This window comes from Taudactylus pleione, unplaced genomic scaffold (genome assembly GCF_031769625.1).
Source record: "Taudactylus pleione unplaced genomic scaffold, aTauple2 ptg000006l, whole genome shotgun sequence".
Lineage (NCBI taxonomy): Eukaryota > Metazoa > Chordata > Amphibia > Anura > Myobatrachidae > Taudactylus > Taudactylus pleione.
The window spans coordinates 4,990,163-5,014,988 of NW_028284409.1; the positions used below are offsets into that span (position 1 = coordinate 4,990,163).

At 41.4% G+C, this 24,826-nt stretch overlaps 2 protein-coding genes and 3 non-coding genes across 5 annotated transcripts in view; 4 read left to right on the forward strand and 1 right to left on the reverse strand.

Moving 5' to 3' along the window:
- Positions 1-5,312, reverse strand: part of SLC18B1 (solute carrier family 18 member B1) — a 69,080-nt gene extending 63,768 nt beyond the window's left edge. The window contains exons 1-3 of the mRNA XM_088451556.1: positions 5,274-5,312; positions 3,059-3,237; positions 876-971 (exon numbers count right to left, since the gene is read on the reverse strand). Coding sequence (XP_088307682.1) covers positions 876-971; positions 3,059-3,232 — 270 coding nt within the window. The 5' untranslated portion in view covers positions 3,233-3,237; positions 5,274-5,312. The remainder of the gene's footprint in view (positions 1-875; positions 972-3,058; positions 3,238-5,273) is intronic.
- A 4,840-nt stretch (positions 5,313-10,152) lies between these two features.
- Positions 10,153-15,412, forward strand: RPS12 (ribosomal protein S12). Its single transcript, XM_088451562.1, has 6 exons — positions 10,153-10,208; positions 10,351-10,398; positions 12,308-12,424; positions 13,915-14,017; positions 14,471-14,572; positions 15,323-15,412. The coding sequence occupies exons 2-6, from the start codon at positions 10,385-10,387 to the stop codon at positions 15,383-15,385; spliced, it is 399 nt and encodes a 132-aa protein (XP_088307688.1). The 5' UTR covers positions 10,153-10,208; positions 10,351-10,384; the 3' UTR covers positions 15,386-15,412.
- LOC148543042 (small nucleolar RNA SNORD101) lies at positions 12,158-12,228 on the forward strand. Its single transcript, XR_015872887.1, has one exon. It is a non-coding gene; the product is annotated as a small nucleolar RNA SNORD101 (small nucleolar RNA).
- On the forward strand, positions 13,770-13,840 carry LOC148543043 (small nucleolar RNA SNORD101). Its single transcript, XR_015872881.1, has one exon. It is a non-coding gene; the product is annotated as a small nucleolar RNA SNORD101 (small nucleolar RNA).
- On the forward strand, positions 14,316-14,401 carry LOC148543044 (small nucleolar RNA SNORD100). Its single transcript, XR_015872893.1, has one exon. It is a non-coding gene; the product is annotated as a small nucleolar RNA SNORD100 (small nucleolar RNA).
- Positions 15,413-24,826: the final 9,414 nt, after the last annotated feature.

The window sequence follows — 24,826 nt, forward strand, 5'->3', positions numbered from 1 at the left end:
AAGCGGCTGTCCGCTCGCAAGTGGGTCGATGGTGTGCACTGCGCATGCGCACGACGGAGGGAGCTCCGTCGTGTGCATGCGCCAGACGCGACGAGCGAAGGACTTTCCTTCGCTCGTTGTGTCTGATCAAAGGGGGCATGCTGTCGATGTTGATTGACAGCACGCCCCCTTTGGTGGGCGTGCCAGGGGCGTGCCTGCCAGACGGAGGCGTTCCCAAGGGAACGCCTACCGTCTGAAGCCGGCCCCACTGACATCACTAGTGATGTCAGTGGGAGTGATTTTGGCTCTGATAGAGCCAAAATCACTCCAGGGCTTGTGGTCGAAAACCCCGACCACAGGCTTCTGGTCGCACTGGCGATGGTCGCGATGGTCAAGACCATCGCGACCATCATCCTGCACGCTCGTATGTGCTGTGGGTGGTGACCCACAGCTATACGAGTGTCCAGGAGGACGCTCCATTTTTATGGAGGACGGCCCTCATTCAGAGCGAGCGCTCTGCTCAGAGCGTCCGGCTCTGAATGAGGGCCATAGTTCTGATTGACATTCTGCACGGCCATTCAACTCAGAAGTTTAATGATCGACCGATGTGCATCCGATGGTTGCACCTTTGTACACAAGTGGCGGATTTGAGATGCTGCAAGCGGGCATCTCAATACAAATCCCCGAAGCTGTGACATTTGAAATTTTCCGAACAGCCGCAGGATTTAAGATTGCAGCAGCGATGCCATTTGCATCCATCTCTGAATCAGGCCCTTAATTGAGAGGTATAACTTACTTCTGTGTAAAGCTGGTAAAATTGTAAAAGAAAACAAAAGAACATTGTGGATTAAAATAATTTTTTTAAATTGCAAGTAGAAAATGACAGCCATACTTACATATTTTCCTAGTACTAAACTAGTTAAAAAATTAAACACGGCAAAACACCCAAATATGAGGCCAATCACGGTGTTACTAACGCCTTTCTTCACAGCCTATTAAAAATAGAAAGAAGAAAAAAAAACAGAGGATTGATACATTTTGGGAAAATATATTTGGATTTATCACCTAATTTGTTTTTACTGCTACCAATATGTGAACACTTGTACACATTAGTAATTTATATTTGCACCGTGCACAGATCTTTAGTCAATGCAAACTGCTACTAATCTCTGAAAATAGACAGTGGTTCACTGCACGAAGTGTGACTAATACTAAAGCTGGCCATACATCTAAAATCTGGTACTGGTAATGTATGTAAGCAAACACAAGTTTCAGAGTTGCTCAGACAAGTTGGCTAAAGCTGTTTCATTTAACCAACTTGTCTGAACATCCATTTCCATGTTGCCTGCAGGATTCACAACCTTGGTAAAACACACAATATACTTATATGGGTATGCTCAGTAAATACACAGCATACTGTTCTTCAGGGATGCCTTGAGATGAATACTGTACATGAATGCGGATTCAACATTCCATTCAAAATTTAACTGGTGACTGCTGGGCTTTTACTAACATGGTCGCATCCCATGCACCCCCTGCTCTGTCTCCTTGTTTAAAGAGTAAAGATAAAGATGCTCCACAAATGTGCAGAATGGATTTCTCTCTGACTGCTGACATTACTGCAAATTCTACTCCCAAGAATGCCATGTATGCAGCATTCTGGAACCCATGGAACTCATTCAGACCCGCTCGCAAGTTGCGGCCGCTCGCTGGCAAAAAGGGGCCAGATATTTAAATGAAGGGCTCGCACTGCGTCGCGTAAGGACGCCCACTGTTTTAGCGAGCTACGGCAAAGTGCGCTCGCAAGTGTATATAGACGCCCCCTTGCCACTCGTAACATACGTCATCTCCGGGAAATGTAGGATGAATCGGGACCATCGAGAGCCATCGGAGCTGCTCGCAGCCCTTGAGGTTGCCTTAACCCGCCGCAAGCACAGCGATCAGTGCGGCCTGAAATAAAAGCAGGTGACGTGACCAATGACACTACTTTGCTAATTATGCACATCCTTTAAACGGCATTTTGGCGGCCTGACACGCCTGCGTCCGCAACACCATTCCCTCGTTTACAAGCACCTTCCCCAGTTACCACCCACAAACGGCACTATCTGTCACTCAAAGTAGCGACCTGATAGTGGCTTACAAGCAATCAAAAACAGATCGCAAAGACTGTCTTGCGCACGCGCACTGCAAATTATACGCATGCGCAGATGGGCGAAAATCGCTCAGAGCAAGCGATCGCCCCTTAGCGACCGGGTCTGAATCAGGTCCCATGTGCGATAACAAATATTCACGAAGAGGACTTCAGTTCTCCCACTTCTAGGTAGGGAACTGCTAGGATGATCTATCAGCTGCAGCAGAGAAGATAATTTCACTGTTGGGGGATCTATTGCTACTGGGGGTGTTGGGTAATGTCTAACTAGAATTGTTTATGAACACCATTGTATACAATCCCTATTGTATGATATCTCATATTCAAATATAAAAAAAAAAATCCCCAGCTCTCCCCTGATTGGTACAATAGAACAATACCCCCATGACCCATGCTACACACATAGGTCCTGATATATATATTTACACAATGTTGATATTTACAAAGATCAAGCGATTTTTAGCCATTGCATATGCATGAAAGTCGTACTGTAAAACTGCTGCGATTGGGTAAAATTTACATAGGGGCGGGGCCAATGCTGTGATTCATGCAGAATCACATCTTAAGCCCTGCCCCCTTCACGGAGACCCGCGATCGCCGCGGGTATTCTCCTCTTTCTGCCCACTTCACTAGGAAGTGGGCAGAATGCGGGAGAAATGCCTACCCTTCCGGGGGTGCGGGGGGTTACCCGAAAAATCGAAAGCCTCCCGCGAAAACCGGGAGGGTAGGCATGCATGTGTTACCGATGTTTGCGCTTTTGTACTGCTTAGGACGGATATGAGAAGGCAGCAATGGGCGTCCCTGTGCTTGGGTAAGCTTTGGAAGGCATTACCATATTTTTTTGCAAATGCGAACTATAAGAGACTGCAGTTGCGACTGCATCAGTGTAACTCTCAGAATCAGGCCCATAGATCAAATTATACAAAATACCTCTTGAGGAAAGAAGGGTCCCAAAATGGAATAACAGATCATGGAGCTAAAGTTAAGTGTAGCAGTCGAAATTAGTGTTAAGATCTGGTTTCGGGATAGTTTTCTGGCACTGCCCGTATTATTTTCAGGCAGGTTGTCAGCATTTTCAGGCATCTTGGTACAATTTTCGGACATGTTATCTGAAAATAAAACACAAGTACAGTAAACACTAGAAAAATAAGCACAGAATATATTTTGTGGGATTCAGTTAGTTTACCGGCGGCTGGGATGCCGGCAGTCTGTATTCAGACAATAGAAACCCATCCCGAGACTAAAGATAGGTGTCGAAATCCGACGCCTCTCTTTAGCCCCACACTGCAATCCCAACAGCCAGCATCCCAAATGCAAAAGTAAGCAGGGTACAGATTAGCGTTAGCCGCAGGGAGGGTTAGATTTAGGCACCCTTGGGGTGATTTGGGGTTAGGCACCCCCTCCCCGTGGCTGTTAGGCTGCGGGAAGTGTGGGTTAGGAACAGGCACCACCAGGGGGCGGTTAGGGTTAGGTACCCCCTCTGGGGGGTTAGGTTTAGGATGTGGGGAGGAGGGGTTAGGTTTAGGATGTGGGGAGGAGGGGTTTGGTTTAGGTACCCCAGGAGGGATTTAGGGTTAGGCACCACCAATGGAGGGTTAAGGGGAGGGGGACAGGGGAGGGTTAAGTTACTTACACCAGCCCCAGTTGTTATTGTAGCTGATCTAGCTTTCGGCATCGTTATGAGAACCGCCGGCTATTCAGCCGTCAGTATTTCATACCGATTCCATATTTTGTCTATTTGATTGTATTAAATTACAGAAAGTATCTCTTGCTGCTTGCAATTTTTCTGTTCAGAAACGTCTTTACCATGCATGAGACAATCTTACAAAATAAAACTAAATTACTAGAAAAATCAATGAATATGAAGACTTCTGGGGTTTATGGCAATGACTATAAAAAAAAAAACAGTCGACTGCAACCTGCTGGGCTTTTACATGGGGGTCTATTTATCAAGCAGTGAAAAGCGTGGAGAAGTGAACCAGTAGAGAAGTTGCCCATAGCAACCAATCAGCTCCTACCTATTATTTTATAGACTGTATTTGATAAATGCTACTTAAAAGCTGATTGGTTGCTATGGGCAACTTCTTCACTGGTTCACTTCTCCACACTTTTCACTGCTTGATAAATAGACCCCATGGTCCCATCCCATGCAAACGTTCCTCCTGCTCTGTCCTGGTGTTTAAAGAGGAATGACGCTCTACACATGTGCAGAATGGATTTCTGTATTGTACCCCAACCCGGTAGCAATGTAGCGGTCTCTGGTAATTTGCGGATCAACACAGGTCCTTTTTCTGTGTGAAGGGTCAACCCGAGTCGTTTCGCACAGAAAGAGGACCAAATGCTTGACCCAGAAATTTGCTTTTCTGTGTGAAAGGGGTATTAGGGAGATGTTCTGACAGCTGAATCAAATAGTTTCCAGTAATGACTGAGCTCAGAGAATAACACAATAAAAGCAGCAACGCCTGATGGTGCATACAAACAGTCAGATTTTCTGTCAGATCTGAACGATAACGATTTTAAAAATCGTTCATATCTGATGTTAGATAACGATATCTGACATCTGATGTGTTTGCAGTCAGATTTGAACGATTTCATTCATTTTACTGTCTGAAATCGTTCAATCGTTCAAATCATTTGTAAAATCATTGGTAAAAATCGTTCATCTGACAGATCTGACCGTGTGTATGCACCATGAAAGTGACGCAAAGTGACAGAGAGGCAGATAAAGCATGCACAGTGTTCCTGCTGGATCTATAACTAGGCAAACAGATAAAGACTATTCTATTGCCAGAACAAACATAGTTTCCCATAGTGAGATGGGCTGGGCTTTAACATCTGTTCCTGTCCCTGTTTGCCCCGCCGCTAATCTGAGGAGTGAGTGATGGAGCACAAGACAGGAACAGGAGACATTGGTTGCTGATCGGTCTGTACAGTCTGGCCCCAGTCACTTTCTGTAACAGAGACTCTGTAACAGTCTCAGACATGTTACTGGTGTACAGGAGACTGCTGTCTCTTTCCGTTACTAAAATGTCAGTGACCCCTACACACACTCACACAGACTGCTATCATGGTGAGAGGTGCAGCTGTCATGTAGATGCATTCACCTAGCTGGTAATCTGTCTCCTTCCCCACTTATCACACTTACTTTTCCTGCGTTCTGACTCTTCGTGCTCAGCAGCAGTAATGTGAGCAGCAACAAAGCCTCCTCCACACGGCCCTCCCTTGTGATCTCATCATCCTCCAGTCACATGGAGCAGGAGCTCATTCTTTAATTTCACCACCTCTCACTTACTTCTAGTGTATCTAATGTCTATTAATGATTGGTGATACTATCAGCCACTAGTATTCAAATATTGCACCATGTGCACCTACTTGTATGACATTTTGTAATTCATACAGTAGTAAAGTGTGAGCAAAGGAATATATTGCCTCAGCAGCATTAATGACAGTAATCACTGTAGTGTTTACTCATGAACTTGCATAAATCATAAAAGTGTTGCTTGCATTGTTACAGTATAGATATATAATTTGATTAAAAAAAGATAAAAATAAAAATTACAGGACTAGTTTAACTTCGGTATAAAGATAAGCCATTTCAGTACCTGTCTATATTGTATCTGCTGCTCAGCCTCCAGCAATGCATTCGAACTACAGGGTGGTCTATAAGTGTGCAAATACCCTTATAAAAAGGAAATCAGTAAGGAAATATTAATCCAGTGTCTACACATATGATATGAGAGTGGAGGAAACCTTTTTAGGGATGTCACAAGTATGGTGGCCATCTTGAAGTCAGCCATCTTGGAATTGGGAAGGTAGTCATGTGACATATCAAAGAGATGGAGAATATCATAAGAAAAAACAATGGTGTTCTCCGTTTTAACTTATTTTTTATTCATTCTTAAATTTTAACTGAGTTTTCTTTTGAAGGTAGTGACATTAATGACAATGGCACTAACACAAACAGAACGTGTTGACATTGTCTCGATATCTGGAGAACGAAGCACAAGTGCTATTGCAAATGATTTCAACCAACGTCCCCTAAATAGGCCACCCATTACTCACAGTGCAGTTGCCAAACTCCTTGCCAAATTTAAAAAAAACGGATCCGTTGCAGATAAACCAAAAAGTGGACGACCAAAAACTGTTACAGATGAAGCAACAACAACCGCTGTGCTGGCATCATTTTCAAAGAGCCCACAACGTAGCACTCGCCGCCTGTCTCGTGAATGTGGGATTAGTTGTACGGCCATTCTAAGAATTTTGTCTACACATAAATGGCACCCCTACAAGATTCAGATGTTGCAACACCTGACTGAGGATGACCCAGACCGTTGGGTGGAGTTTGCACTCAGGGTAACACAGCAACTTCAACTGAACCCTCATTTTCCACACCAGGTATTGTTTAGTGATGAGGCAAATTTCTTCTGATCCGGTTTCTTTATTACCGTTTTGAGGTGAGTCTCGTTCTCATAGGTAAGATGTTGCTGGTACAGATGTAAGTATCAGTGCCGCCTGGAATAATATAGGTTCCAGTCAATAGATAGACAGTAAAAAGGTTGACAATGTCTATATAGACAACAGATATTAGAAAAGAAATAGGTCGACAGGAACAAAAGGTCAACACAGAAAATGTCGATGAGGGTAAAGGTTGACAGGTACAAAAGGTTGACCCAAAAATAGTAGACATAAATGTGGTTGACAATTTTTATGTGTGTTTTTAGGATTAGGCACTTACCGGAGGGGTAGGGTCAGGCACTAGAAGGGAAGGTTAGGGTTAGGCACTTAACCTGATGGTTAGGGTTAGCCCCAGGAGGGAGGATTAGGGTTAGGCACCAAGGAGAGGGTTAGGATGAAGATTAGGGTCAGAAAAAAAAGGTGGTGGAGAATATAGATTTGGAGGACATAATCAGTGACTTTGGGGCATATGCAATTGCAGGTGGGAATTTAAAAAAAAATGATTAATTATGCTACTGGAAGCTTCCAATTATCTTAATTAGTCCAATAATTACATTATCTTCTGGCAGCCCTGTCCTCCTCCGCCACCCCAAAATGCTGAAGTCAGTCTCTTCTCCAGCTTCCACAGCGTCCTCCTCCACCAGCTCACCGGCTGCTCATCAAGTTCCTTTCTTACTATTTTTTTTTATATTATTGGAGAACAACATATTACTTACATATACAGAAAAATAAATACATTCACATATGTGACAGAATAAACAAACAAAAAGAGTGAGAGAGCTGCACATAACTTGACCAATCATGTAGGAGTATATATGGTCTAAAGGAGAAATATGTTCTCCATTAGACGATATTTAGAGAGATGAAAAGTAATACCCCTTTTACACCAGAGCTAAAACCCGGGTTATTGCAGGGTTAACCCGGGCAGCTCCCTGATGTAAAAGGGGAGAGTGTTGAATCACCGGGTCGAGTGACCCGGCAATCCAACCCAGGTAAATAGCATGGTTTAACACGCGCGTAGCCCGTGAAACCCTGCTGTGAGAACAGCGTATTCCGGGTCACGATGAGTCGGCGCCGGCTAAATTCCGGGTCTGATCCGGATAGGAACTCTGTTCCAACTCCGGGTCAGACCCGGAATTTTGGTGGAAAAGGGGTATAAATAATTTAGAACGGAGGACAGCCCAAGAAAAGTGTTTCTAGACTGTACCATGAGGTTAATACTACAGCATTACGGAGGGTTTCCTTCACAGATGAAGATAAAGTACGTACATATGGTAGCCAGACGGAAAAAAAATTCTCCTCTCTATTTTCTTTATTAATCGACATTTCCAGCCAATCCATATGGAATAAGTAGGAAATTCGTGGCATTAACAATGTTAGGGTTAAAGTTGCTGAGGAGACCCATTGGGAAAGGACTGTTTTCTTTCCTACCGCAGTAATTTTGGCCAAAAAAATGCGATGCCCCATGGAAAGTCCCGAATGTGGGAGAGTCGGATAGATGTCCCAAAGGGCCCATTCAGGGGAGATAGCAAAAGTGAGGCCCAGGGTATTTTTTTATATATTTGTGAACAAGAGTCCAAAATTTGGTGACCTCTGGGCAACTCCACATACAATGATAAAGATCTGCCTCAGGTGTCTGACACTTAAAACAATTAAAGTCGGACGATGCACTCATCAGACAATGCAATTTAGGGGTGATATAAGCACGGTGTAGTAACTTGTAATGCATCTCCGCATAGGAGGCAGAAATTACAGTTTTATTGAGGCATGTAAGGGCAGTGAGTATGGTTTGGAGGGGTGTGGTAGGAAAATCAATTGCCCATTTGGCAATACCATCCTGCAGCTTATTTATTATAATTGAGCGTTTAATATGTGAATACAAAAAGGAGGTAGAACAACCCCTCCCCTTAAAAAATTAAGCCCGTCCATCAAATAGAGAACAAGTGGGGCTCATCACAACAATCCTTATGTATATACAGAGGAAGAGTCCCACTCGTTCTCCGCAGTGAAGTGGTTAAATAACGTTTGTTTTTTTTATTAAGAATCAGGCAATTATAAATTGTGTATTTTGAAGAAACAAGATTTGAGATTTTACAGTATACTTCTAAGAACAACAGCAATACATGAGAAGAAAACCAGGAAAGAAGTCTGGAGGACAAAGAGTGGGGATGTGGTGGAAGACACTGCAATAATTAAGCATTTGCTTAAAATGGGGAATTTAGAAGAAGCCTCCAAATAGTCTGGTCCCAGGTACATTTCTCCTGGTAACAAAAAGTTACAAAGGCAGGGCTCAGGGTCATGCCTACATAGGATAGAAGGCAAGAGGTTTGGCATTGTTGAAATAGCCAGAATTGAGTAACGGTGTGTTCTTTGGTCATGTAGCTGGTATGTAATTTTTTTCTTGGTAATGAGGCATTTAGCTGCGACCAGAATATGGGAGGTCAGTTTTGCAGAATGTTTACCGGTGTCTGGCGGTGAGTAGTAGGTTAGAAAGGCCCACGGGTCCTTAACAGGACACAGAATTGAAAAGTTTAAGATTTTGACAAAAGGCTGCGCATTGTATTGTACATAACCTGCAGCCCTATTTACACCGACCGCATGAATTTCTGCTGTTTCCAAACTATTGCATCTCTGTCCTATCAATGTAACTTCGGCTTCCGATCTCCATGCCTACATCACTTGTGGTGTGCTCTTTATCAAGTGGGATAGCATTTGCAGTTTTTCTACCGCACATCCCCTCTCACCCATGTATTTCCTATACGTTTTCTAAAGGGACCAAGGAGGAGAAGAATGACTACTTTAAATCATAAGGCCATTAATGTAATAGCTGCTCCGTATGCCATAGCAGATAGTCAATGGAAGATTATTGACTGCATAAGATGGGAAAAGTGGGATATGAGGATGGAATCAGTGTGTTTTGTGACCAATGTACAAAATGTGTTAGAAGTATAAAATATAAGATGCATCAGGGCAGTGATTAATTTTATAACATAGGTCAAAAAACTGCAGGAGCTCACTTTAGACACTACAGATACAGACATACAGTAGTAATCTCAATAACACAAATTTTACTTTTAGACTTTGAGTTACTAAATTACAGTGGGCAGATGTATGAAGCTCTGGGAAGTGATAAAGTGGAGAGTGGTTAACGACCAACCAATCAGCTCCCAACTGTCATTTTTCAAACACACTTGTAACATGACAGTTGGGAGCTGATTGGTTGGTCGTTAATCACTCACCACTTTATCACTTCCCAGAGCTTCATACATCTGCCCCAATATATATTAATTATCATGCAAAGTGAATTAGCTCAGAAACAATATGGTTATTGAACTGTGGCACTGATAATGAGAATACTGTACAAATTTACGTAGCACTTTCACTAGTCTCATGTATAACGCTTATAGAAAAACTAAGTTTAGTTTAAAAAAAATAAATAAATACTAGACTTTTACCAAATGCCATCAACAAACATGGTGGGTAACGGACAACGTGACCTGATACGCACGTTACGTACTGCTCGCCTCTGCCCTCACGTTTCATGGCGCCTCCCCGTCAAGCGAGATATAAATAAGTGACGTCAGCACGTTTCTTTCTCTTTCCTGGATGCAGTGAAGTTAGTTGGGTAAGTGATGGCGGAGCTGCCGGACAGCACGGTGACCGGTATCATCTGTGCGAGATATTTGGCATCCCGTCCTCCCTGAGCCCGGGAGCTGCGGCGGCGTGATGGGTGCAGCTAACGCTTCTCCTTTCTGTCTGTATTACAGCGCGCTGTCACCGAACATCCATTAGACATCAAGGATGGCCGAGGAAGGGTGAGTAGCAGATGTCGCTCTATGAGGGCTCCAGCGGGGAGGGGGGACACACCTGCTCCACTATTGCTGGCGGGTTACTCTGCACTCCTGTGCATACTGTACTCCTAGTGCTTACACACATCGCATACACACAGCTTCATAGTGCACAACGTGCAACTCCCGCTCATGATCGCGGAGTGTGATTCAGGGTGAGATGTATCAAACCTTCGAGAGAGGGAAGAGTAGATTATTTGCACACAACCAATCGGCTTCTAGCTGCCAATTAAGTAGCTATTTAATCAGAAGCTGTTTGGTTAGGGATCGGTATGTAATGCCTGCTGTTGGGATGCCACCTGTCACAAGACAGTGGCATCCCCATGGTTATCCCAATAGGGGTCGGGCAAGTACACTAACCCTCCCTTCTTGTAGCCTAACTCTCCACATTAATGCCTAACGCCCAACCCCCCCCCCCCCCTCCCAAAAAACAAACAAACCTGGCTCTAACCCAATTATCTTGCCTATCCACCTCTTGCGGTTAAGGGTTCTCTGGCTTACATTCATTCTGGCACATGTCCCGGATTCTGGTGTTGGGATTAAGATAGGCATCTGTATTTCGATGCGTAGCTTAACTCCCTTGTTGGTGTTGAGAGGCCACCGGTCTCGTAACTACATCCTGTTTGGTTGATATTGGCAACTTCTCTACTTTACCCCTCTCAAAGGTTTGATGCATTGCCCCTTTGTGTACTTGTTTGTTCCATGAGTTGGTAGCTAGCTATGTAGAATGTAAAGCGGACACTGTCTAATCCAGGTGTGCATCTCACTGGATGCGGTCTATATCCTGACACTGGGGATTCTGGCGCTCAGAATGCTGGTGCTTGATTCCTGATGCTTGTCAGAATCCTGGTGTCTGCATCCTGACCCTGGGGAGGGTAGGTTTATGGTGTGCGGAGGATAGCTTTAGGCACTAGGGCAGGGATGGGGCTGTATAAGGCTCCCCGGAATCATTTGGTCTGGTCCCTAGAGCATTTTTCTACTAGCCACAATTGGCTAGCAGGGTGTCTAGAATGGCACTCTGTAGCCAGATTCTATGCAGCAGTGCCACCTGCAGTGTCCTTAGGGCACTTCAGTCACACCACTACCCTTACAGCTCCCCTAAGCATCCTCAGGATACTCAGGGTGTTTTTGCAATCACTGGTGATTGTGGCCCTGCCTGTGTGACATCACATGGAGGGGGTGTGGCCTGCAAAAAATAATAAAAAAAGTGTGTATGATAGAGAATATATATACATATACACACATTATGTGTGTGTGTGTGTGTATATATATATGTGTGTGTGTGTGTGTATTTTCATATATATATTCTCCTCAGCAGAAAAAAGGTTCCCCACCCGTGCACTAGGGGATGGCACTGCGATTGTCTTGGTGAGGCTTTTGGAGAATTAGTTTACTCAGGCAATCCAACTGGCTGTAAGCATATAGTAAAAAAAAAGTACATAAAACATTTGAGGCCATTGACATGAAGGGGTCAATCCAATTAACTTTCACAGGGTGAGTTGCCATGATGTTAAAACGTTGGCAATGGCACCTCATTTCGCCCTCCTTGTGACTCGCTCTAAGCCTGAATTTGAACAAATTTTTTGTGCAAGTTTGGCCTGCTGTAAAGTCTGTTGCTGCAATTACTTTTTTTTTTTTTATTCAGGCAATTGAAGATGACCTATTCCCGTTTTGTGCTTAGACATGCTTTGTGTGATGTGTATATGTAAACATAACTTGCTACAGTGTTTGAATGATGTTACTATCAAGTCGGATACCCCTTCACTCGTTCTGAGTGATAAACAGAATCTGACAAGCCTGTAGCAATGCTGTATTGATTAGTTCAGTGGCCCTGCTAAATTTAATGATTAAAATGTCTATTTTATTTGGTTTGTAGCATTTCTGCTGGAGGTGCAATGGATATTAACACAGCTCTTCAAGAAGTGCTAAAGACCGCACTTATACATGATGGCCTAGCTCGTGGAATTCGTGAAGCTGCCAAGGCCCTTGACAAGTAAGTTTGTGCCTTAAATGGTATTTGCCAGTTGATCTGGAGCCATGTAGTGATCAATGTGCAGGTTCATATTCTATATGGCACACTTCTAATGTATAGATAAAATGCATTTGCCATATGTACTGACTAGTAGCTTTACAGCTCCTCATGTACCATGTATGTGCAGCATCTTCAAATATAAGCTCACTTTTGGCTTTGCATGCTGGATAGGTGGTAGCGGCTAGATGTCTGTTGAGGTATGGAAAATTTGTGTTTAGCTTTGTAAATGTAGTGCAAATCCATGTGTAGCTCTATGTACAAACCCTTAAATTCTTGTCTGATCAAATGTAGTGAAACTTTTTACCCCATCCTGAAATGTGGTCTGCTGTTTTAAAATGGCAGCAGTTGGGAATGTGCATGGAGGCTGCAGCTGCATGCTGTATTTTACCATAAGTAAAATGATCCCTGTCTTGGAAGTGGTGCTCAATCTGGTTCTAAGCGGTCTTCCACAACTTCGTAGGATGCACCCAAAAAAAAAACAAATTGGGAATGGGATATCTAACACTGATTGCTTTTTCCTTGGCATGTTTAAATGTTGTGGAGAGTCGAATATTGCCTAGAGTACTATTTTTAGTCATGGCATAGGGTGCAGTTGAGAATTTTGTAAGTTAATCTAGATAGACGTATATTAAGGAGACCAACTTATTCAATGTATTCTATAACTCATACAGAATCAATTAGTAGTTGAAATACAACCTATACCAGACCAAATACATGCTATTTAGCAAGTAAAGGTCGTATAGGGTTATAGACTAGGGATGGCTGAACCATAGATGGCTTGCACCACTCGATGGCCGTGGCTACCATGTACTTGGCAAGACGTGGGACTTAGCGGGCTGCCAGGAGGCGGTCCTAAGCACTATCTGGACCAGAAAAAAAAATTGGGTTCCACTTTGTCATCGATGGCAAAACCATGAACCATTGTTAGTAAACGTTTCTAATTTGCTAAACTGCCTGGCAGCGATCCTTTATACTTAATTTATAATGTATTAAACAAAGTCTCTAAATTTAGGATATTGTGGATATTACTTTGTGATTAAGCTAAATGTCTTTTAAGGGGCTTAATTTGTTTATGAAGCATCTCCTAGGAATAGAGCCTATTGGTGTAATATTTGTTCTAGATTTTAATATAGAAGTATATTACCACTGCCTTCATTCACTTGGTAAATTGTAAAAGTGGTTTCTAAATTTGGGAGATTAATTTAGCTTCCAGTGTGCCTCATAAAGTACCTTTTATACCTTGTACAAAAATTCAAGCTGTTATAACCACTTTAAAAATGAATGGACTTGTATAGTTTGTTGCAGTGCTTGGATGATGATTTCAATAAGTCGGATACCCCTTCACTCTGCATGAGTGAGAAAGTATAACTGACAAGCCTGATTTGAAATGATGTAATAAGTGTTTCCTTAAATCTCTAGACTTGCCCTTATTTTATAAATGTGTTCTACAGACGCCAAGCCCATCTGTGTGTCCTCGCTTCCAACTGTGATGAACCAATGTATGTGAAATTGGTGGAAGCACTTTGTGCGGAGCATCAGATCAATCTAATAAAGGTGAGTTGTTGCTTGAGCTTGCATGGCACCATTCTTGGCTGGACTGAAGGATGGAATAAATTGTGTGTGATACCATAGGTTTCCCATTGACCATGTGTGAAATTCTATATACAGACTACCTGGTCAACTTCACATATGCATACACATGCTTCCTGAATATATTGTATTGACCTTGTAAATAATATAAATTAAACCATAATTTATTTGACTTAATGTGAGTTGAAAAATAAAACCGGTATTGCTTGTATAAGTACATAATTTAGCATTTGAATATTGTAAAATATATATTCCATACTGAGCTGTACATGATGATGATTTGGCTCCCTCTACTGAATATTATGAGGAGAAACGCCTAATTGTTACCCAAAATTTTCTGATCACAGCTCTCATTGTTTGAAGGTCTCTTATTGTATATGTCGTGAAATGAAGGTTCACTTGGTTTTTGAATTTCAGGTTGATGACAGCAAAAAGCTTGGCGAGTGGGTTGGTCTCTGTAAGATTGACAGAGAAGGCAAACCCCGCAAGGTGGTTGGCTGCAGTTGTGTAGTTGTCAAGGTAAGGTACTTGCAAAGGCTTTGGGCTGTTTAATTGCTTTTTAGGTGTTCCATTCACAAGTAAAGTGACGAGTATACATAGTTGGTGAGATATTCTTGACCAGGAACCACTATTTATCAGAGCTGCCAGTGTTCCTAGTCTATAAATTGCTGCTAAATGAAAAGGACATTGGGCAGGTGAATCAACACCTGCTTAGCTTGTTCTGAAATGGTGGTGCATGTTTTTGTGGCCGATCTCCACTTAACGGATAACCACCAAAACAATGTATTTTAAGGATGAGTTGCCCTCGTTACCAATGGCAAAAAGCAAACTTTTTTTTATTTATTTTATTTCAAACGTAAAACTTTCCTCTACCTTTTACTGAGAAGGGAAAGTGATTCAAATTGTCTAGTGGTACAACAGTGCTATGATACACATAGGAAAGACAGCGGTAGCTTAGCTTTAAGTAGGACAGGGTCACTTACAAAGGCTGGTGGTTTTGACAGTGACAAACCTACCCTTCTGAGCTAGACAATGACTTATGCCACTATTGAGCTGCTGCAAAACTGAATGTCTTGCAGACCTTGCTCCGGCTTTGTGGCAAGAATGAGGCCATCGTACGAGCCTTGGGGCCTTCATGTGGCATTTAAGGTCCCTGAAAATGGCAACATTGCAATTTGTTGGAGGCTAGCTACGCCCTGGTCCCTTTTTTCCATGTTGCTTGTGTTGGTGCTCTTCAAAGTGACCTATGTGTTTATCTGTTTGTTCTAGGACTATGGCAAGGAGTCTCAGGCCAAAGATGTTATTGAAGAATATTTCAAGTGCAAGAAATGAACATCTGAATAAAAGTGTTGAACGTGATTATCTGGTCTTGTTTTATTTCAAAAAACAAAATGTGTAACCCTCCACCCCCCAAAAAAAAATATATTTTTTTGGGGGGCGGAGGGTTACACCTCAATGATCATCATTCTCTACTAAACACCCTGTACATCCAAATACTGGCTGGACGTCCTTTCTTGTGTCTTCTATGCCTGAGTTGAGGTATTAATTTGTAGATTGCCTGCAATCTACAACATGAAACCGTAGTAAAGGTGCATACACAACGTTTTAGTTAATGAACCATTTTAGTAAACTATTTTCTACCTTGAAAAAAATTTACTAAAATTGTTTACTAAAGTTGTTCATTTAAATGTAATGAACGATTTTTATGAACTACAAACGATTTTTGCATATTAACTTAATGAAAATCGTTGAATTGACAAGTCTGACTGAACTACAAACTACAAATGTGAACGCGCATGAACAATAATCGTTCATCATTTGACTCAGAAAGTGAACGATTTTTTTAACGATAATCGTTCAAAAAATCGTGTGTGTATGCACCTTAAGACCTAACGAGAGAAGAGCCTTACTTGTAAGCCTATATCAAGAGATGAGCAGTTGAGGGTTTGATAAGTTGGCAAAATTTTGATCATTCACTTGTATCTTTCTAATACGCGTCTGGCGCAACTTGAGACATTTGGCTCCTCTTCTGAAATGGCTGAAGAGATCTGCCAGTCACCCAAATTCTGTGATGCATATCTGGTCTTATTGGAGGAGAGTACTGTCACAGCACTTTACAATGGTGCTGTCTAATGTGGCTTTATGAATTGCAGGCTGTCGTGATATTGAGGCCACTCATGCTGTTCTTTCCTGTAGAAATAAAACTACAGGTAAATTTTTAGTAAAAGCTAAACCTACAGCTGTGTCCTCTTACATCTAGCGTCCTTTTGCATTACACAACCCTTCTAGTTGTGTTGTGGTAGCGCAGAGCGTCTCTGTATTTATTTTTTACCTTCAAATGTCTTATTCGCACAGGTACACCTGCTTACAATGCTATGTTAGTGTCTGCGTTTGCATGCAGATACACCCGCAGTCACACATAATATAGACAAGCTGCATATCATTTTAATCAGCAGAAGCTGTTTGTGCGTCCTATTCGCATCATAGGAATAAAACTCACTTCAATGTGAAGTTGCACAAAAACGTGCTCTGTGCTACAGGTCACACGGAGCTCCTGTGTTGTGTAATGTGACTTAGCGCACTGAGGGTAGATGTATGTGGACACCTATAGCATGGCATGTGTGGAGAGATATTTTTACGGCCGCATTAGTCTAAGACGGGTGTAGATGAAAATGGGTTTGATGCAGCATTAAGTTTTCAATTTCAAAAATGGAAGTAGGCATTAATAGTACTGATCAAGCTCTCTACCAAGGGGTCTCATACTACAGGACCTGCTCTATTAATCATGAATCTAATTAAAATGTGCTTGCGTTTTTTTTTTTTTTATAATTTTAAGTCTTAATGCCCTAGTACACCAGTCTTAATTATTCTGTTCACAGTAGAACACTATGCTTGCTATAACAATAGTATTAATAGTTTGTTATACTGTGCCCATTTACTCTATTCAGATTAGTAAACAGTTACTGCATGCATAGAGGTTTCATAACTAAGTCTAGATATGGCAGTATTGCATATAGAAAATTGACGCTTTCATTCCTAAGTGACAGATCAGACATTGCTTAGAAATATCTGTCATACTAAATGAAATGGTGGAAGGCCCAGAAAAAAATTAACTTACAATGTCAACATTGGTTATGTCGCCAACAGGGGGTTAGGCATATTCACTACTGCTAGATTCACTGTACATCACATGACCACCACACCTGGAGGACCTCAATGAAGCTACTGGAACTGCTGTACTAGATAAGTCACTGCTAGACCACCAGAGACTTATTGACATTTCATCTATTTAAAAACACTGAGAATGTTGCGCACAGGAGCACGGCAGGCCAGTCTATTGTGACTTTTGAGATGGTCCAAATGGCACTTTCATGTGTTGCAAATACTTCAACGAGCATCAGCTACTTTTGCATAAACAAAGGCATGTGCACGTTAGATTGTTGTGGTAGTCATGAATGATGGGGTGTTCTAATGTAGACTGATTACTGTAATAGCGTGTTTATGCAGTTGCCAACATGCTGACCAGTACAGAGACTTGTGTGCACTCCGAGGGTGGTCCCTGGCACTAGCTTTTGCAAAATTGTGAATGTTCCACTGATTAGTGGTTCCTTAATCACTGGCATATAAAATGCTTTTGTAGGCTTATGTTTAAATCCTGTTTCCAAAGCAGGCATTTTCTGCTGTATTGGAGCAGTTTTATTGATATCCGATAGCAAATGTCTTACAAATGATTAAAAACATGGTTTCAAATTTGATGTGCTTCCCTTGCTTAAATGAAGTACTTTTTCTGCTGTTGCTGATGGCATACCTTGTAATAGTATAGTGTTATAAATAATTAGAGATCAACTATAGTGGTCGACACTAAGGGAAATCTAGTAGCCTGTGAGGGGCGAATCCAGCTAGTCTGCCTATGGTTTTTTTTTTTTTAATTCCAGCTTGTATAATGCTATTCATATGCTGATTTTTTTTTTTTTTTTTTTTGGCCTAGTGAAGACAAGTTATAACTGCAGTTTGGCATGCAGTTGTTACTCTTCATCAGGCCCTACATCTCTTGCAGGTGCCAAATGCGAAGCATCATGAACTGCTGATGCAGTTTATTTACCGGCGTCCGGAATCCCAACTCTACTACAGATAGGCATCTATCTGGAAAAAATTGCAGGACCCCCCCCCCCCCTGAAGTTGTAAAAACATGATCACTATGGGTACCCAGTTTTGGCCTGCAAATGAAAGTCGGTGATTTAAATAGCCGCAGCGGGTGTTTTTTTCCGACTTTGATGAAGTGTTGCAGAAGAGCACTTAGGTTTTTTTTTTTTAAGTGGTTCCATCAAATTTGGGGTACATGAAAATGGGTATTAGCATATTTTTATGTCCCTAAAGTAAGTTTTTAAAATTCTGCAACTATGCACCTGCCGCTAATAGCCTATTCTAGAAAACACCTGCCGCATACTTGCAGAATAGCCCTGAACCTATTTCCCTAATTTCAAACACTTTTTTTTTTTCACCCCAATTTTTAAACGTTTTGGGGTGTCCCTATTTATTTTTTTTTTACTTTTTTTGACAGTTATTTTTAAAATGTCATTGCCAGGGGTGCAGGCTATTTGTTTTGAGCCTGCACCACTAAACCCCAATTCTGCACTTTTTTTCGCCACCTATTCAGTGGTGAAAAGTTATCCCCTTTTTTTTTTTTTTTTTTTTAACCTGTGAAAAGTCTTTGAAATTGAATACGGTGTAAAACCAAAACCTCCGAAAATGTCATTGGTGCAAAAACATCGCAAAAACGAAGTTTTCGCTCCATATTGAATACCCCTATATATGTTTTAAGTTAGAGATTAATCCTTTCAGGGGCAGTAGTAGTGAATAATAATGTTGGTAATATAAAGTTGGTGGTTTTAATAGGTTAATTGGAGTATGCTCTTAATTAACGAGCTTGTTCATCAGGCAAGAATGATTCCTAGAATTACTATCATTTAGAACTTGGGGCCTGATTCAGACCCGGTCGCAAAGCAGCGGCCGCACGCCTATAAGCCACAGTGAGTGAACCGGTCAATGCAATGGGAAAGTGCTCGCCAGTAGCCCGCAGACTGGCCGCTATTTTGAGTGACAGAGTGCAGTTTGTGGGTGGTAACTGGAAGCTGCTTGTAAAACGGGGGTGTGGATGTGCGAACACAGGCGTGCCTGACCGTCATAACTGAATGTAATGGGTGTGCATAATTAGCAAAGTAGCGTCCTTACACACGTGACTGGGTTGTATTTTAGCCTGAACTGCTCGCAATGTTATGGAGGGAAAAGGCTACCACAAGCACTGCCAGCCACTCCGATGGCTCTCGATGTTCCTGATTAATCCTTCAACTGCTGGAGATGACGTGTGTGGAGAGTGGCAAAGGGCCGTCTTTATACAGGTGCGAGCGCATAGTGCGGCTGCTCGCTAATACTTAGTGGGCGGCTTTATGTGACTCAGTGCGAGAGCATGATTTAAATAGCCGGCCCCTTTTAGCCAGCGAGCGGCCGCAAATAGCGTCGGGGTCTGAATCAGGACCTTAGTTTTATTTAGTTTTATTCTCCTTGATTAAAGGGAATAATAAACTAATAAAAATGGGTATTAATAAACTATTGAGGATAGAAAATTTAAAGTGCAATAAATTAAAATAAAAATTGGATAAATGGGATTATTTAGGATGTTTTGAGTAAATATGTACTTTGTGTAATGGTATAAATTAAATATGTTCATTACATAATGAAGTGTAGTAATCTTGTAAAGCTCTGATAAGATTAACAATAGATGTTAATACAGAAAGATAATAATCCTAATAAAATCATCTCTAGTTGGTAAATTCTACTAATAAATTGTCTTGCATGGATCAGTGAATAAATGATCTGACAAGAACGATATTCCAAAATTTTTAATGAATTCTGTTTCCTTCTTGACCCATTTTTCCCAGTGATAACTGCTTTTACCTCATCAGGGTTTAGTCCAAATGGGGCTAGTGGTTTTTAAGGTCCCCATCCATTTGAGTTCTTCCTTATTTATTTTTTGATTATGATCACATCCCCTCCAATTCTTTTTGACTGCCTAGGAAAAGTATGCCTGTTGGGTCTTTATTTGTGATGCAGTTTGGAGTGGTTGGATAGATTGTGTATCCAAACCTCTCTGAATGTTTCTTATGTTCCGAAATACGTCTTTTTAATTTCCTGGTTCTTCCAATATATTGTTGACCACAAGGACAGGTGATTAGGTAGAAGACTCCTTCGTGGTCACATGTTATATGGTCTTTTGAATTCTATGTTTGTCTGGTTGGAGGTAAATGTACCGGTCTTTTTGGTGGTGGCGTTCCTTGAGAGTTTACATGGTCGGCACCTTCCGCAATAGAAGAACTCTGGGGTGAGTTGTTGCCCTCTCAATGTTTTTTGTTTGCTTTTTTAATGGCAGATGACTGTATATAGAAGAGCCCCGAACCTTAAACAAAAGCTAGTACACAATCTTTGGTTTTGCAGGAAGAATATCACTAAGGGTTTCATCCCCTAGCAATATGTGCCATTTTTTTTTTGTAGTGTCTTATTGAATTGTTTGTAATTGCTGTTATATTGTGTTATAAACGAGGTCAGAAGGTTTTTTTGTTTTTTTTTTGTTTTAGTCTTGTATGTCAATAACATGTTTCTATCAGTGGTCTAAATTTTTTTTCAAAAGCTCTATGAACCCTTGCTTTGTCATAGCCTTTGTTGATAAATTGTTCTAATGCCTTCCATTGTGTTAGGTAATTGGCCAGGTTGCTACAATTTCTCCTGATTCTTGTAAATTGACCTATCTGGATATTTTCTAACCAATTTGGGTGATGCCCACTGTATATATAATTGTTTACATCGACCGGCTTATTGTATGTTTTGGTGCAAATTTGATTTCAATATATAGTTATCCAGAAAATTGACTTGTGTTTTGCTATAGTTTGTCGTAAAGATGAGGTTATGTTCTTGATATATCCAAGAACTCAAGTAATTTTTGTTCGTACCCATGCCAGATAAACATGACATCTATAAAACTTCTCCAGAGGACCAGGTTTGTCCTGAATCTATGCTCTGACCAGATGGTACGCTCATAAAAAGGTTAGCATAGGTTGGGGCAAACCTGGTCCCCATTGCTGTCCCAGTGTCTTGTCTGTAGTGGCTGCCCTCAAAATGTAGAATTTGTAAATAAACCTTTTAATATATTCCTTCCTATAAACCTCTAAGATTCACCTGCCTAAAACCTCTAAACAGAACGCTAATTGCGTACGCAGTTTAACCGCAAATAAAGAGGAGTGGAATCTGTTTCCAACGCACAAGTATTATTCAGGTAAAAGTACAGTCAGTTACACGCAATCTATACATACACAAGTTAGGCGTAAAAGGAAATAATACAGACCCAAGTACGGTTATACATGCGCTGCGCCTCTGGACCCAGAGATAGACTTCTGACTAGATATCCTCAGTTCACCCAAAATTCAGCATGAACTGGCAAACCAGTGTTCGGACACATGTATTTATTCCCCCCCCCCCAGACTGAAACAGGACAAAGGGGGAACTTCCTGCTGATCTCATTGGTTCCCAGAGGAGAAGCATGTGTAACTAGCGTTCCCGCTAGGCTGTTTTAGCAGGGTGCGGCACCCTGCCCTCCTTCTGGAGGGCAAAAAGCACCCTGCCCTCCAGAAGGAGGGCAAAAAGCACCCTGCCCTCACAGGCTGCGGGTGCAGTCTTCACCCGCGGGACGCAGTGTCCCGCGGGTGGAGAAATGTGTGGTGACCCGGTCACCGCCGGAGAATAGACGCCGGGCGCATGTGCCTGGCATCTGTTCTCCCTGTCTGCAGCGCTTGGGGGCTGCCCGGCATGTCCGTAAGTGCCGGGCATGCCCCCAAGTATGATGAAAGGGGACGGGTCTTATAGACACGTCCCCTTTTATGGCCATGCCCCTTTTGCCTGCGCGCACAAAGTTGCCCTCTCTAGCTCCGGCACCCTGCCTGCCGCCGGAGCTAGAGTGAACACTATGTAACGACACATTTAACAGGTTGTTTCAAATAGACTTTCCCTACCTCTAACAGCCGGAGTCTTTCTGGTAACGCCTCCTGTAACATTCCATCAACTAAACATTTTGTTGCTTGTAAGTTCTGCGATCCGTAACTTGAGTTTGCATGATGCGATCTCTCCACCCATAACACCGGCATTCTGTAAAAAGCGTACGCATCAGAACGAAACCAAACACACCTTGCTTATCATGTATAATTACCTTGGATATAAAAAAAACTTTCTCAGCATTCAAACTAACTTAACCAACTTGAATCATACAATTTGATGCTAATGGAACCTTGTGTGCGAATATGTAGTGTGTGAGTATTCGGGGTTTGATATAAGGACGCTAGTTATTAATGGGTGAGATTTAAGTGCATAATTTCTCATACACGAAGTGAACATCCAGCAGTGTGGATGGCTGAGGGTTGTAGTTCTACATGCCCTCTGTCAGCAGGCCCCCACCTGTTGTGTGTTCAAAGGAAAACAAAACTTTTGTTCTCACAGACTCTTGTGTGAAGTGCAAATGTATTACCACCTCAAGCTGGGGAATTTGGGGCCATCCTATCTAGGATTCAGACAAATCCAATTGTGTAGATATTATATTACAATTGCCACAACTATACTTTATCTGCATCCATCGATTCCCAATTTGTATGTAAAAATACCCATTGTCTCGTCTTATTTACTTTTACTCAGAAAGCTTGCTTTTCCAGTTGCCCTTGGTAGGTTAACAAAAACATTGCCATCTGTTCATAGCTCCTGAGTTATAACTTGAATTGATGCTGACCACAAAAATGGTGTCTCGCGATCTCATTTCCAAAATGGAGTCTTGCGGCCATTCGCAAGATGGCGTCGCCGCGATTAAATTTTAAACTGAACTTGTCTCAGCCAATTATTCAGCTTCGACAAAACCAAAAAGAATTGTGCTGTAAAACTATACAGTCAGCTATGAAGTTGGTTTGTATATTAGTCATGTTCTTGTCTTCTAAGAAATGTTTAACTGATTCTGTCCCTTGTTTGTGGTTAATGGTTGTGTATAGTGAAGTTGTCGTTAGTGCAGAGCCAATAATCTCTAGACCAGTCAAGCTTGTGTAATGTTTGAAGAATGTCTGTCAAGGATATATGATTTTTGGATTTGTACATATGGCTGTAGAAAAGTGTTAATATATTGTGAAAGGTTTGAAATAAGTGAGTTTATTCCAGATATTATGGGGCATCCTGGTGGCTTTGATGGTTTTTATGAATTTTTGGTAGATAGTACATGACTGGATGGGGGTTATCAATGTATTTGTGTTCCTGTTGTGTTAGAATACCTTTTGTTACACCTTCATGTAGTAGTTTCCTGGTATTAGGTAGTTGGGTCACTTGGTAGTGGTATATGTACTTGTGTCATTCACAATTCTGGTGCATTCTGTTATGTAATCTTTTCTGTCTAACACCACTACTCCACCCCCTTTGTCCACTGGTTTAATTATGAGTTTATCATTTTGAGTAAGTTCTTTCAAAGTTTCATTACAAACAGAGAGAGAACAAAGAATCCCCATAAGAGTGCACTAATTATTGCCACTATTAACATAAATCTAACTTTTATTAGAATAATTAAATAACCTCCTCGGTGGTAAGATAAAATTAGTATGTAAAATACTCATAAGTGCTCAGTCATGTTTGTCCTGACTATAAATATTTATCTACCTTTATGGAGTTCACAATGAATATACTGACACTCTCTCCTCTTATAAGTTATATTTTATAACTATTAGTGGTAGGTAGTGTACATACCTTGTGTGAGGTATATTTATCTACCACTAATAGTTATAAAATATATAGTTCCTGCGATCTTCTAAGAGGAGAGAGTGTCAGTATATTCATTGTGCACTCCATACAGGTAGATAATATTTATGCGATATTGAGGGACATAACAGTATAAGGTGGCCTATTTATCAATTATTCTTTATATCATTAGGCACCAGTACATATTGATTGTAGTCAACTTACATTCAGCATACCATTGAGTATTTATAGTCAGGACACACATGACTGAGCACTTATGAGTATTTTACATACTAATTTTTTATTCTTTATTTCGATTTATATTTTGTTGTGTTTTTTAATCTTACCGCCAAGGTGGTTATTTAAAATATAACTTTTATTAGAATAATTGTTAATAGTGGCAAGAATTAGTCCACTCTTATGGGGATTCTTTTTTTCTCTTTGTAATGTGTCATATTGCATCCCTGAGTTGCACCCCTGAATATAATAAAATATTGAGATATAGATAGATTAACAGGGCAGTTCTGCAATTATAGCAGCCTTGGTGCGACCCGCCATTCCAATTTCCCTTTCCCCTTTTATTTAAATTCTTTCAAAGCTTGTTTTTCTTTTCACATTTAATTCATGTTCCTAGGTGGTATTTTGGTTTGTATCTGATCTAGATCCTTAGACACATTTTTCAAAGGTTTCTATTAATGGCCCTTTCATATGCGAAGGGTAAAATGTAGAAGGTTTGCGGTCTGTACTGTGTGGTGTTAGGCTCTTGGTTCTGACACACATGGATTTCTTTGTGAAATATTTAGCCAGGGTAAGCTTTCTCGTGAATCGGTGAATGTCTCTAAATAGGCTTAAACAAACTTGAGATCTTTCTTGTGTGCAAACTTCAAACCTTTATTAAGAAGCTGCTGCCATCTGTCCCACTGATAGCTTATTGAATTCCACTGGTCAGCCGCTGTTGGGATTCTG

What these genes read in the sequence shown, in the direction of transcription:
- RPS12 (XM_088451562.1), top strand. An exon ending in GCTGCCAAGGCCCTTGACAA is followed by an intron (nt 12,425 to 13,914) that starts GTAAGTTTGTGC and finishes TGTGTTCTACAG; the next exon opens with ACGCCAAGCCCATCTGTGTG. An exon ending in GCAGTTGTGTAGTTGTCAAG is followed by an intron (nt 14,573 to 15,322) that starts GTAAGGTACTTG and finishes TGTTTGTTCTAG; the next exon opens with GACTATGGCAAGGAGTCTCA.